A 12,953-nucleotide genomic window follows, 5' to 3' on the forward strand; every position below is an offset into this window, starting at 1 on the left:
CATTCCTCTTCACCTTTATAGTTTCTCTTGAGCTTAGCATGAGGACATGCTATTGTTTAAGTGTGGGGAGGTTGATAAACCACTATTTTATGGTTTATCTTATGCTCAATTGAGTGATTTTTATCAACTCTTTACCCACTTATTCATACTATTTGTATGTTTTACAATTCCTTCCCAGAATTTGTGCTATGATTGGAAACATGCTTCTTTGGACTTATAATGTCTAATATTAATCCTCTCTTATTACTATTAGATGCCTTGATAAGTGTGTTAAGTAATTTCAGAGATTACAGGGCAAGAATGGCTCAGAGGATGGAAAGAAAGCATGCAAAAGTGGAAGGAATACAAGAAGCTGGAGAAATTGCTAAGCTGTCCAGCCTGACCTCTTTGCACTCAAACGGCTATAACTTTAGCTATAGAGGTCCAAACGACCCGGTTCCAGTTGTGTTGGAAAGCTAACGTCCGGGGCTTCGATTTGATATATAATATACTATAGTTTCCCTGACGCTAAGTGACGAAACCGCGTGCTCCATGCGGCCATGTCGCAGTGACAAAAATCAGCGTGCTTGAATTCGCAACCAGCGAATTCTGGGCTGTTTCTGACCCAGTTTGCGGCCCAGAAAACACAGATTAGAGGCTATAAAGTGGGAGAATGCATCTATTCATAAAAAAAGCTCTCATATTTACAATTTTAGGAGTAGATGTAGTTTTTAGAGAGAGAGGTTCTCTCCTCTCTCTTAGGATTAGGATTTAGGATTTCTCTTAGTTTTAGGAGTGGCTCTCAATCCCAGGTTCATTATTTTTATTTATTTTCCCAAATTAATTTATGAATTCTTCTATGTTACAGATTACTCTTTTGGATTAATGTTATTTGAGGTATTTCAGTTTAATATTGCTTTCCTTTATTTATGTTACAATTATCCCCAATCTGAAGACATTTTTATTCCAGTAGATTTATTTTCCTTCTTTTGGTTTTGGTTAAGAAATCAGTAACTCAGGAGTCGTCAAACTCAAACATGCTTGACAATTGTTATCTTTGTTAATTTGAGCTTCAATAATCCCAATCTTTTCTTAGGAAATAAATAGGATTCGAAGATCAACTTAATTAATCCCTTGATATTCCTTTATTTTAGTAAAGGTTAACGAAGAGGAATTAAGATTCAATTGTCATCATCTTTGATAAGGATAGCTAGGATATGATCTCTTATTTCTTATACCTTGCCAAGAGATTTTATTATTATTATTATTTTATTTTACTTGCCATTCAGCATACTGCTCCCTAATTTCTAAAACCCCTAATTTACAAACTCATAACCAATAATAAGAACATACCTCCCTACAATTCCTTGAGAAGACGACCTGAGGTTTGAATACTCGGTTATCAATTTCAAAGGGGTTTGTTACTTGTGACAACCAAACGTTTGTATGAAAGGACTTTTGAAGGTTTAGAAACTATACTTGCAACGAGAATTTATCTGCAAATTTCTAGACCACGCAAAAGTTCTCTCATCAAAGTTATCTAGTAAAATCAAGAGAAAAGAAAGAAGAAGAAGAATAAGAACTACAATTGATCCATTGAATCACAATAGAGATCTCTAATCCAATGAAAAGAGTTAGTTGATCATTGCTCTACCAAAATAGATAAGAAAGAAAGTGCAGAAAAATAAAGATGAAGATTAAAACTAAGTTGAAACTTCAAAGTTCATAAATGGAAAGTACAAACTAGAATTAAACTCCTACTAAGAAAAGAAAAAGAAGAGAAAAGGAAGAAGAGTGTAGGAGGGGAGGGGTCCGAAGACCCACTCCCCTTGGAGTGTGCCAATTCACAGAAGTTCGAATTGGTCTTCACTCTCTCCCTCTTCCTTCAATTTCCAGATTTCCAGGATGAATTCAATATAGAAACTAAGGCCTTTTTATAGGCTCTCCTAAATTATAAAATGAAATGAAATTAAAAGTAAATTACAATGAAATGAAATTAACTATTCTAGATGCTTCTTGTGGCCTTGATTGGTTGACAATTGTAGGCTTGCTTGCTTGAGCTTTGAAGTGGACTTGAGAGAGAAGTGAATAAAGTTGAGGTCCAGGTGGTAATCGTTAGTGTTACCGTTAGCCATACCAACGCTACAAGTGTGGCGTTAGTGCTGAAGTTATTGTGGCTAACGTTACACTTGCTATCCAGTTGGTGTTTTTGGGGCTTAAAAGATGCCTATTGTTTGTGCTCAAATTTCATGCCCACTATAGATCATTATATATCTTTGGAAAGTTTTGAATGTCATCTTTCTAACGCAACTGAAATCACCTCAATTGGACCTCTATAACTCAAGTTATGTTCCTTTGAAGGGGACAGGGTCGCTGGCATAGTCGCTGGCATTATTGGCAAAAGTGAGTGCCAATAACGTTAGCGTTCAGTGGATTAATATTGCCAGGTTCTGGAGCTCAAACTTGATGTCCACCCCATACTATTATATATTTTTGGAAAGCCCTAGATGTCTACTTTCCAACGCCTTTGGAAGCGCATCATTTGGAGCTCTACAGCTCGAGTTACACTTCTTGGAAGGTGAAGAGGTCAGCTGGCCTTACTACAGGTTGATACCATGTTCATCTTTGCACTTTCGGGGCAGGTTTTCTCCCTCAAATTTAGTGTCCACCATGTAGTGCCATATATGCTTGAAAAGCTCTGGAATCCTACTTTTCATTGCCACTAGAATCACCTCATTTGGAGCTTTGCGGCTCAAGTTATTCTTGTTTGAAGAAGGCATGGTCAGGCTGCCGGGTGAGATTTTGCCGACGTTAGTGGCCACGTTAGTGCCGTGGCCACTAACGTAGGCCTTCTTTGCTTCACAAACGTTAGTGGCGTTCACCTTTTTCACTAACTTTCACAGCTGCCTCCTTTCTTCCACGTTAATGCCCACGTTAGTGTAACTAACGTGGCCATTAACGTGGGTCTTCCTTTGCTGCGCTAGCGTTATTGGCACTCACTTTTGCCAATAACACTGCTCCTTCTTCAAAGTTAATGCCATTAATGTTCCCACTAATGTTCCAAACTTTCCTTCCTTCCACGTTAGTGCCCACGTTAGTAGCACTAACGTGGCTCTTCTCTGCTTCTTTTGGCCTGAAATCAAACAAACAAAGTACATGATAGTTGTAAGAACCGGACCAGTGATCGAACCGGTCAGGTTACTGGTTCACTGGTTTATTGGTTCAACCGATAAACCGCTGGTTGAACCGGTAAAACCGGTTTCACATGAATAAAAAATATAAAATATTAAAAATAGTCATAAACTTAATAAATTCAAAATACATATCATTAGTTCTTCACCAACATTTTAAAAACAACCAAGTTTCAAAGTCTAAATATAACTAATACAAAGATAAACATGAAAGTGGTTAGTACCAGTACATTAGTATCTTAATTAAACATAATATGGATAACAATTCATAAACTAAATCCAAGGAGTGATTTCGAAGTCGGCAAGTTGCTCTTCATCTGACCAATGTGGAGCTACATCCTGATTGGTTTCATTTTGATTTGCATTTTTCACAGAATTATTAGCTCCATCATCCTCCCGATCATCTTCCAAATCCAATTGATCTAGCATTATAGATAATGCTTCACAAATCAAGATAAAAAATAATATAAAACATGTTATAAGGCATACAAAAATCATAGTTGATCAAAATTCATAAATAAATAAAAGCATACCTAAATCATCTAAAGGTGATTGAAGAGACATATTTGCAAGATCATTTCGTAAAGCATCAATTTCTTCAGGAGTTAAAAATGGTGGTGAATCTTCCAGTATCCATTCCGAATGATCCTCAAATGCATCAAGACAAATTGGATCATAAACTTGGTTTCTCATTTGGTTCCTATGTTATCAATATATTTCGTTACTCATGTGATGATTAAGATTTTAAAATAATGCTTTCAACTTAAAACAATAAAAAAAGTACCTTTGTTGTAACCTTAAGTTGTAATGAACATAAACAAGATCATTAAGTTTTTGATGCTCTAACCGATTCCTCTTCTTTGAGTGAATGTGTTCAAAAATACTCCAGTTACGCTCACAACCTGAAGAGCTACAAGTCTGGCTTAAAACACGAATAGCCAACTTTTGCAAATTTGGGGCTCCACAACCATAAGATTCCCACCATTGATCTTAACATAAAAAATAGATAAATAATTTATCACAATCATAAATATCACATAATAAATACATCACAATAGTAAAAGACCAAATTTATGAAGAAATTTCACCTGGCATAACAGTGGTTCGTTCACGTATTGCAGAGGGTCTTCCAAAATCTTTCTCAGCAATCTTAAAGATCCTCTTCTCACTTGTCAGCTTAGAGTTCAATACAGGATCATCATAAGTATATTTCTCAATGACATCCAACAAGCCAGAAATCGTTTCTTTGTGCTTTTCAAATTCTCCAGCATTAAATCGAAAAGCTGGATTTAACCAATAACCAGCGGCATGAAGATTTTTCTTAAGTTGTGCATCCCAACGGGTATCCAAAATCTTCAAATAAGGATCAACAACCTTCTTTCTTTTCTGAAACCTCATCACCATTTCTTCTCTAGCCTTATAAATAGCTTGATAAAGATAACCCATGGCAGGTCTGTCTTCACTATCCACAATACGTAAAACATGAACAAGTGGCGAGGTAAGCTTAACAATATCAGTGCATTGACTCCAAAATTTAGAATCCAAGACTTGATCCACAAATTTCTTAGCTTTGGCTTCTTTGGAGTAAGCTGAGCTTGTAAATTCTTTAGAAGTCACCATAGCTCTCAAAGGATCCTTTTGAGCTAAAATACTTTGCAAAGCAATGAAATTAGTAGCAAACCGAGTTGGAGCTGGACGAAGTATTTCCCGCCCACTTGTAAACTTTCTCATCAAGAATAGTGGATAGCAATGATTATAGATATACTTAGTGATCAGTGAAGCTTGTGACACAGTTTGACTCACTTCTTGCAACTTCCCAATATCTTGAAACATCAGATTAACACAATGAGCTGCATAAGGGGACCAATACAATTTAGGAAACTCAGCCTCTAACAATCTTCCCGCAGCAACATAGTTTGCAGCATTGTCCGTTACAATATGCACAACATTCTCAGGACCAACAAACAATACAACATCCCTAAACAACTTAAACAAATTTTCAGCAGTTTTTGAGATATTAGAAGCATCAACTGACTTTAGAAAAACAGTTCCTTTAGGACAATAAACTAAAAAATTAATCAAAGTACGCCTACAACGATCAGTCCATCCATCGGCCATAATAGTGCATCCAGTTTGCTTCCAAATCTCACGATAACCATCAATCATTTTTCTCACATCCTCAACTAATTTACTCAACAAATACCCACGGACTCTTGGATAACTTGGCCCTTTATACCCTGCACCCATGCTTGCAATAGCATCAATCATTGGCTGATAGTAAGCTGAATTAACCGCATTAAATGGAACAGAGGCATCCACCATCTATTTCACAATAGCAATATCACACTTCTCCACAATTTCTTTGCTTTGAAGAACGCTTTTGATAGTTGGTTGAGCTCCGGGTGTTGTTGCCGATGGAAAATAGGATTGTAAACCTTTGACTTGTTTTCCTTTTCTAGAGATAGGTGTTGGAACCCTGGATTTTTGTTGTTGTTGCATCTCATTACGTTCGATCTCGTCAAATTCTCTTTCAACATCATCACAAGCATTATAACTTTCGGCATATTGTTCTTGAGTTTTTCTTTTCTTGCTTCGAAGCTCTTCAATACTTTCATGGAATTGGTGTCTCACTGCAGCTGGCACCTTTCGACAAGACTCAACATCTCCTCCTTTTCCAGCCAAATGAAGCTTAAACCGATGAATTCCTCCACCCCTAATAAGCTTCTCACAATATATGCATAGCAGAATTGTTTTTCCAGACTCCACAACTTGTTTACAATGACCCCATGCAGGATCATTTTTTGCTCTATTATTGTTTTTTTGGGTTCCGATTGATGCATCAGCAGTTGATCCTTGTTCTTGCGAAGATGGTGTTTCTGATGGTGTATTCACAACAGACATTCTAAAAGAATATGGAGTAGCAAAACCGCAAAATTATAAAACAATAACAATCCTAAATTAGTAAATTCCCTAGTTCCTATTCCCTATTAAGTAAGACAGCAACCTTAAATGCTTAAATAGTTAAATTCCCTATTCAGCAAGACAAACATATTCATATTTCATAGATTCAAATCAAGCATATAATTCAACAGTTTCATATCTCCAGTACAAATCAACAAAACAACAAATTTACAACTTACAAGTCAGCAAGGATATTCAGCTTAGCAATTTCAATAAGCATATTCAACAGTTTCATATTTCAAGCTTTCAACAAGGATATTCAGCTTAACAATTTCAACAAGCATATTCATATTCATAACAGCAAGTCAGCAAGAAGTGCAGAAAAAAAGTAAGTTTACAACTTACAAGTGCAATGCAGAATAGAGCGGGTGTAATGCATTTTTCACAGAACAATCATTAAACTTCTAGTGTAGAACCGAGCAGAAGCAGATTACAGAACTGGAGCTTACCTGTTTGACAGAGTCACAGAGCAGAAGGGCGAGGCAACGACGAGTTCGACCGGAAAAGCAACGGCGACTGGGCGGCAACGGCGAGTTTGCGGGTGGCGGGTCTGTATCTGTCCTGTTCCTACTCCCTTGGTTGAGTTGGTTCCTTCAGAGTTCAGACCGGCGGTGAGACGAAGAGGATGACGGCGGGCTTCCGAACCGGTCGGTTAACCAGAAACCGCCGGTTTTCTGGTTTTCATCAAAACCAGCCGGTTCAACCCGGTTCAAAATGGCTCTCTTCCTTATCCGGTTACATCACTCAACCAGACCGGTTATGGGTCCGGTTCATCGGTTTTTCGGTCGAACCGACCGGTCCGGTCCGGTTCTTACAACTATGAAGGTAACATACAAGATGATCTTTATATACTAAGTGTGCTTATAATACTCAAAATCAAAACTTCACTTAGTGTGATCTATTTTATCATATTTACCCTGTATATTAACTAAAATTCACCTATGCTTGAGATTTTGTTTCATGAAGAGATTTTTCATGCTATTACTCATTTATTGGCAAAATTTGTATGAAAACTAACTAAAACCTACTGAAATAACTACTAAAAATAGGCAATAATGCACCTGCATCACAACACCAAACTTAAATCTTGCTTGTCCCCAAGCAAGGAAAGAATTATGCACAAAGGATTCTTTTTATTAGAGTGCGCTGAAGAATTTCTTATGATGCCTTGGTGAGTGAAGTGATTAAGTGATAATGAAGGCCAACTCCAATTATATGCTTATGCAAGGGTTCCAGTGTTCATTAGTCCTTACATCTTGGAAGTCTTAGATCTTAGGAGTGTCATTCGAATGGTATTATGGAGTCCTCTTTACAGATTATCACCTTGAAGCAGTATTTATTTGTCTTGGCCTCGACTCTAGGCGTCATGTCTCAAAGCGGCCCTTTAGGATAAGTTTTCAATCAATACTCCTAACCCAGTTGGGTTAAGGTATTAGGTGATGAAGCACCCCTTAGGATTTACTTGCTTAGGCCTCTTTCTTTGACACAAATTCACCACAAGCATGTAACTAGGACAATAACTCTTTGAGTTTTTGTATCTTTCTTTTTCATCCTAGTAATTGATGCTTAGAACCTTGGGCTTTTTCCTTGTTTTTATTTTTCTTTTGTTTTCTTTTGTTTACTGCTTCTTGGATCAATAGATTCTTGAGAATTTCCATAACACTTTTCCAAATTTCAATTCCTGTCTATGAGCTCCCATGCAAGTTTTCACAAACATGTAACCTCAATACACAATCATACAATCAGTCTATTTCTCTTAATCTTTAGCTTGCCTCAAAATTGATAAAATTCCTCAACACTTTCCTTTCAAAAGAATGATTTTTTTGATGCACTTTTAAGTATAATGGGTGCAAGCAGATTCAAGATGAGGGTGCAATGATAAGTAGTGAACCATGCTTATTACTAAACTAAAAGTAACTTAACAGAACAGAGGTAGACCCTAGAATTCAAAACAAGAGACATTCATGATTGCAATTAAGTCTACTGGGAGTAAATGAGAAGGAAAGGAACTTTACAACCTTTGTAGCTCATCTTCGCCCTTGTTGTCCTTTCTTGCAGACTTCCTCCCTCCAATCACCATCTTAGAGTAAGTGCTTTGCCAGCAAGCAACAAGTAGGAGCAGTGGTGTTGAGATTGTGATTCAACCATGAATGTCAGAAAAAAGAAACAAGTTATGAGTAATGCATAAAATTAAGAAAGCTTGGTTAAAAAATGACACTACAAGCCTAAGAAGAAAAGGCATTATGATTGTACAGACAAGTGGTATTGCTGGATACATTGCATAAAAAAAATAAGTGGCACACTAAACTTAGTGTGACACTTTCTCTTGGAATCAATGCAAGTATCCAGAAAGATTGAAAATAGATTGTTGCAGGACAACACCAAACTTAGAATGTGATCATATGCCAAGTTTATTTGAAAAGAAGCTAAGTAAAAGAAACTGTTGTATTAATAACAAAATCACCAGAGCCAGAGCTGTCACGAATAGGGGCTTCTTGGTGAGGCATTAACACAAACAGTTAGAGAGCATAGAAAACAAAGAACCAAAGCAATTACATGAACAAAGCAAAACAAAGAAAATGTCTAATCTAGGTAATCAACCAACCGGTAGTTTGTTAATCACAATTAATCCCCGGCAACGGCGCCATAAACTTGATACACGGAAAACTTGTCTCTCAACAAATTTCCCTCGGCAAGTATACCGAATTGTCATCAAGTAAAAACTCACAATAGAGTGAGGTCGAATCCCACAGGGATTGATTGGTCAAGCAACTTTAATCAGAGGAATGTTCTAGTTGAGCTAAGCAGAAATTGAGTTGATAATTGCAGAAACGTAAATGGCAGGAAAGTAAATAACAGAAAGTGTAAATGCTGGAAATAAAGAGCAGAATATAAATGGCGGAAAGTAAATTGCAGAATCTTAAATGGGGATTTGGGGAAATGAACATAAAAGTAAATGGCAGAAAGTAAAGAGAATGGGCAAGATCAGAAATGGGGGATTCATTGGGCTCAGGAGATGTTGTATTCTCCGGATCAAGTTCATTCTCATCTCTTCCTCAATCAATGCATTCATTGATCTCCTTGGCAATCTTAAGTGATTAAATTCCAATTCCTTGGTAATTCAATCTCTCAAATCTTGATCAATAGCCAATTCCTTGGTCTAATTGCTCATGAGAAGAGATGAAGTATGGTCACTGATTATACCACATGTATTCCCAAATCAAAGTGTTGGTAGGATTATATGTCACTATATCTATCCAAACCCCAATTTGGTCCAACATGAGAAATCATGAGAAAGCATTTCTAGCATGATCTCTTCATTCCTCTTCCAAGGTTCCAAAGATATCCAAGTATGAATAGCTTCTTTTCTAAGACAACTACCCAATTGGATGAAGATTGAAAGCTTTCTAGTAAAATCAAGAGAAAATAAAGAAGAAGAATAATGAAAACTATTATTGATCCATCAAATTACAACAGAGCTCCCTAACCCAATGAAGGGGTTTAGTTGTTCATAGCTCTGGGAATGGAAGAAGATAAAGAATAATGCATTATCAAATTAACTAAAAATTACAGAGAAAGTAAAGTATACAGAGAGTAGTTCTCCAAAATGCTAAAAGCTCCCTTACTAGTTCAAAAATACTCCTATATATACTACTCTTCTGATCTTCTAGTTGGCTCTTCAAGTCTTGGATATGGGCCTTTGATCTTGAGTTGAGGCAGTTATAGTCTTCAGTGGGCTCAGCTTTGCTTGCAGAAAAAGTGTGAGTTAGGCGTGGACGTTAGTTAGGACGTTAGTGGTGTTAACGTTAAGTAAAAATGTGGGTTCGAGAACGTTAGTGACGATCACCTTTTTCACTAACGTTCCAAGCCAAAAATGATCCACGTTAACTTCAACGTTAGTGGCACTAACGTGACCACTAACGTTGCCTCTTGGTCCTTCACAAACGTTATTGGCATTCACCTTTTCCAATAACGTTGCTTATTGCCTCTTTTCCCCACGTTAGAGTTCACGTTAGTATAACTAACGTGACCCTTAACGTGGGCATGCCTAAGCTTCGAGAGCGTTAGTGACACTTACCTTTGTCACTAACGCTCCAAACGCCCCTCCTCCCCACGTTAGAGTTCACGTTAATTAGATTAACGTGGTGGTAATTGCCATCTCCAACGTTAGTGACAAAGGTGAGTGTCACTAACGTTGGCCTATCACTCCTTGCTCCACGTTACCCTTCACGTTAGTGGCCTTAACGTGACCACTAACGTGGGCAATCTTGGCCTGTTCCAACGTTAGTGACAAAGGTGAGTGTCACTAACATTGGCGTTCTCCTCTAATCTCCACGTTAGAGTTCACGTTAATTAGATTAACGTGGCTCTTAACGTGGCTTATGTATGGCCTTTTAGAACGTTAGTGGTGTTCACTTTTACCACTAACGTTGGAGCTCCTCCTTTCTTTCCACGTTAGCTCCCACGTTAATGTAACTAACGTGGCAACTAACGTGGGTTATGATGGCTTCGAAGGCGTTATTGGCGATCACTTTTCTCATTAATGCTACAAGCTTATGCCCATTCCACATTAGTGGTCACGTTAATTAGGCTAACGTGGCTACTAACGTGGCTCTTCCTTGCTTCCTTTGTTCTGAAATCAAGCAAATAAAGTGCATCAAAGCTCTATTCCAAGTCATGAGATCATGCATTATCCAATTTGTCATTCAATTCATGCATAATTCTCATTAAATCATGTAAAGTTCACAATGTTTGCTTGAATCAAGATGTAAGTGTATTTCTACCCAAAACTTGCTTATTTACTAAGAAAATGCATGAAACTACCCTAAAACAGTAAAGAAAAGGTCAGTGAAATTGGTCAAAATGCCCTGGCATCAATACTGCTTTCAGAAGAGACTTAGAGTATAGACTTCAAAAATTCCATCATCAAAACAAGCAGATAGGTAAATTTCACGCTATTTCAATGAAACAGTTACGGGGGTGTGCATGTTTATCATGTTCCGATTTAGCACCCTGGCATGCAAAAAAGTAAATTCCCAGAAGGTACCGACACAAAAGATATACCACTCGGAACCTTTCCAACCAAACATGCCTGAAATCTAGATAGTTTTCCCTTGCTAGTGTCGAAATGCTTTGGAGATAGTGTCTTTTGCCAGGTCGTTGTGAGACTTCACCAAATCCACTGCCAAGCGCATCCAAGTCGCCTTGTTGACATGCTGAAACAAAAGTCAAGTGAATACCAACGTATCTATTTAATAGATGCCTCGTTTAAACTTAATTCATTATAATCTCAACGGGATGAATGTGAACATAAGAATAACTCTACCTATACCCCGTAATCTTGCCACAGGTGCTCCCGAATCATCCACTGGGAGACCCACACGCCACAGTCCATGCTATTTGGGCACAAATCACTCAGATATTTAGGGTTTTGTTGTTATAACAATGAAGACATCAGATAACTAGTAAAAGTATACTAGAAAATCACAAAAGTATACGAAATATGGAAATGAAAGGTCTTACGAGTTCCCCTGTTGTTGAGGCACCTCTGGCTCCTCAAACTCGAACATTGAGATCCTAGGATGCAGCGCCTTAGGTCCCGATAGCCAGGACTTTCCCAGCATCAGACCCTCTAGGTGAAGTGCCTACAAAACACAAGCAGAATTCCTAGGTACCAGTGACATGTGTTGGCCGTTCGATGGGTGGCCATGTGGTAGTGCCAATGATACCGAGGTTTACCACCCGAAGCATCATCGTTTTCCTGGCATTCGCTTCACGTGGGTCTCGAAGTGAGTCTAGATACACCAACTTCTTCCACAGGACGTCGATTATCATCAGGTACCAGTGTTGGTCACACCACATGGACTGATAAACCTGAAAATAAATCCAGAACAATGGTAAGTATGAAAAAGCAGCAACACATAAAAAAACAAGCATATGAATACATAATACCGGTAGCGGTGTACATACCTTGGCAGTTTGGTCCACCTTGCTGCACATGTAGTTGTTGCATCTCGACGTCATGTTCGCCGATGTCAACGACTGGCCGCCAAATGTAGCTTGCTGCAAATAAAATACCCCAGTTTAGTTGGAATCGTTTCTCATCCTGGTGCAGAGGCCGACCAAGGTAAGGCTTTTAAGAAACCAGAGAAAGAATTAAAATGTGATAGGTAAACGATGTCCGTCACGACTATCTTTCTTCTGTTGCATGGCATTACGTTATTGGATTCACAATACAGTGGCTTTACGTTTCAATTACCAACAAAATATATTTGCGAAAATAAACACTTAAATTACAGGTGAGTGACTTACAATGGATGGGAGGAAAGATGCGTAGCAATGGGTTTTTCAATAAAATCTAACACAGATCATGCCTTGTGGTCCGTGTCGGACTGTGAAGTTAAGCACTGGTGCACTAATGTGTGTACATTATGGTCTTTTACCATTGCGCTTTTTCTGAGAAATGACTGAGACTGAAGCTTGTTATGTCAATCCGGATGTCGCATCTTATTGAGTTGAGTGGCACAGGTTATGAGTTGGTGCGAACATAACATTTCAAGCGTGGGTAGCTTAAACAACGTTGCATCTTAGGGGATCGCCCAAGTCAATCTGCTTTTTGCCTCACCAAGCATGGTTCTATATACTCAGGGTTATGCAAACCAGCCAAGACCGGTTGCTTAAACGACTAAACTTAATATATTTCTGTTATTAAAAAATATAACTGCCTCGACTAAAAATAAATTAGTTGTGTAATTATTTAAAGAGTAACCGGACTACTTGTTGAATTTATTATATCTTTTTTTAGTTTAATAACTATAACGA

General features: G+C 38.0%; 1 protein-coding gene across 1 annotated transcript; it reads right to left on the reverse strand.

Moving 5' to 3' along the window:
* Nucleotides 3,142-6,763, reverse strand: LOC107615801. Its single transcript, XM_016317830.2, has 2 exons — nucleotides 3,704-6,763; nucleotides 3,142-3,592 (listed from the first exon to the last, which is right to left on the reverse strand). The coding sequence occupies exon 1, from the start codon at nucleotides 5,490-5,492 to the stop codon at nucleotides 4,242-4,244; it is 1,251 nt and encodes a 416-aa protein (XP_016173316.2). The 5' UTR covers nucleotides 5,493-6,763; the 3' UTR covers nucleotides 3,142-3,592; nucleotides 3,704-4,241.

This window comes from Arachis ipaensis, chromosome B09 (genome assembly GCF_000816755.2).
Source record: "Arachis ipaensis cultivar K30076 chromosome B09, Araip1.1, whole genome shotgun sequence".
Lineage (NCBI taxonomy): Eukaryota > Viridiplantae > Streptophyta > Magnoliopsida > Fabales > Fabaceae > Arachis > Arachis ipaensis.

What these genes read in the sequence shown, in the direction of transcription:
- LOC107615801 (XM_016317830.2), bottom strand. Translation starts at nt 5,492, where the DNA reads ATGGTGGATGCCTCTGTTCCATTTAATGCGGTTAATTCAGCTTACTAT.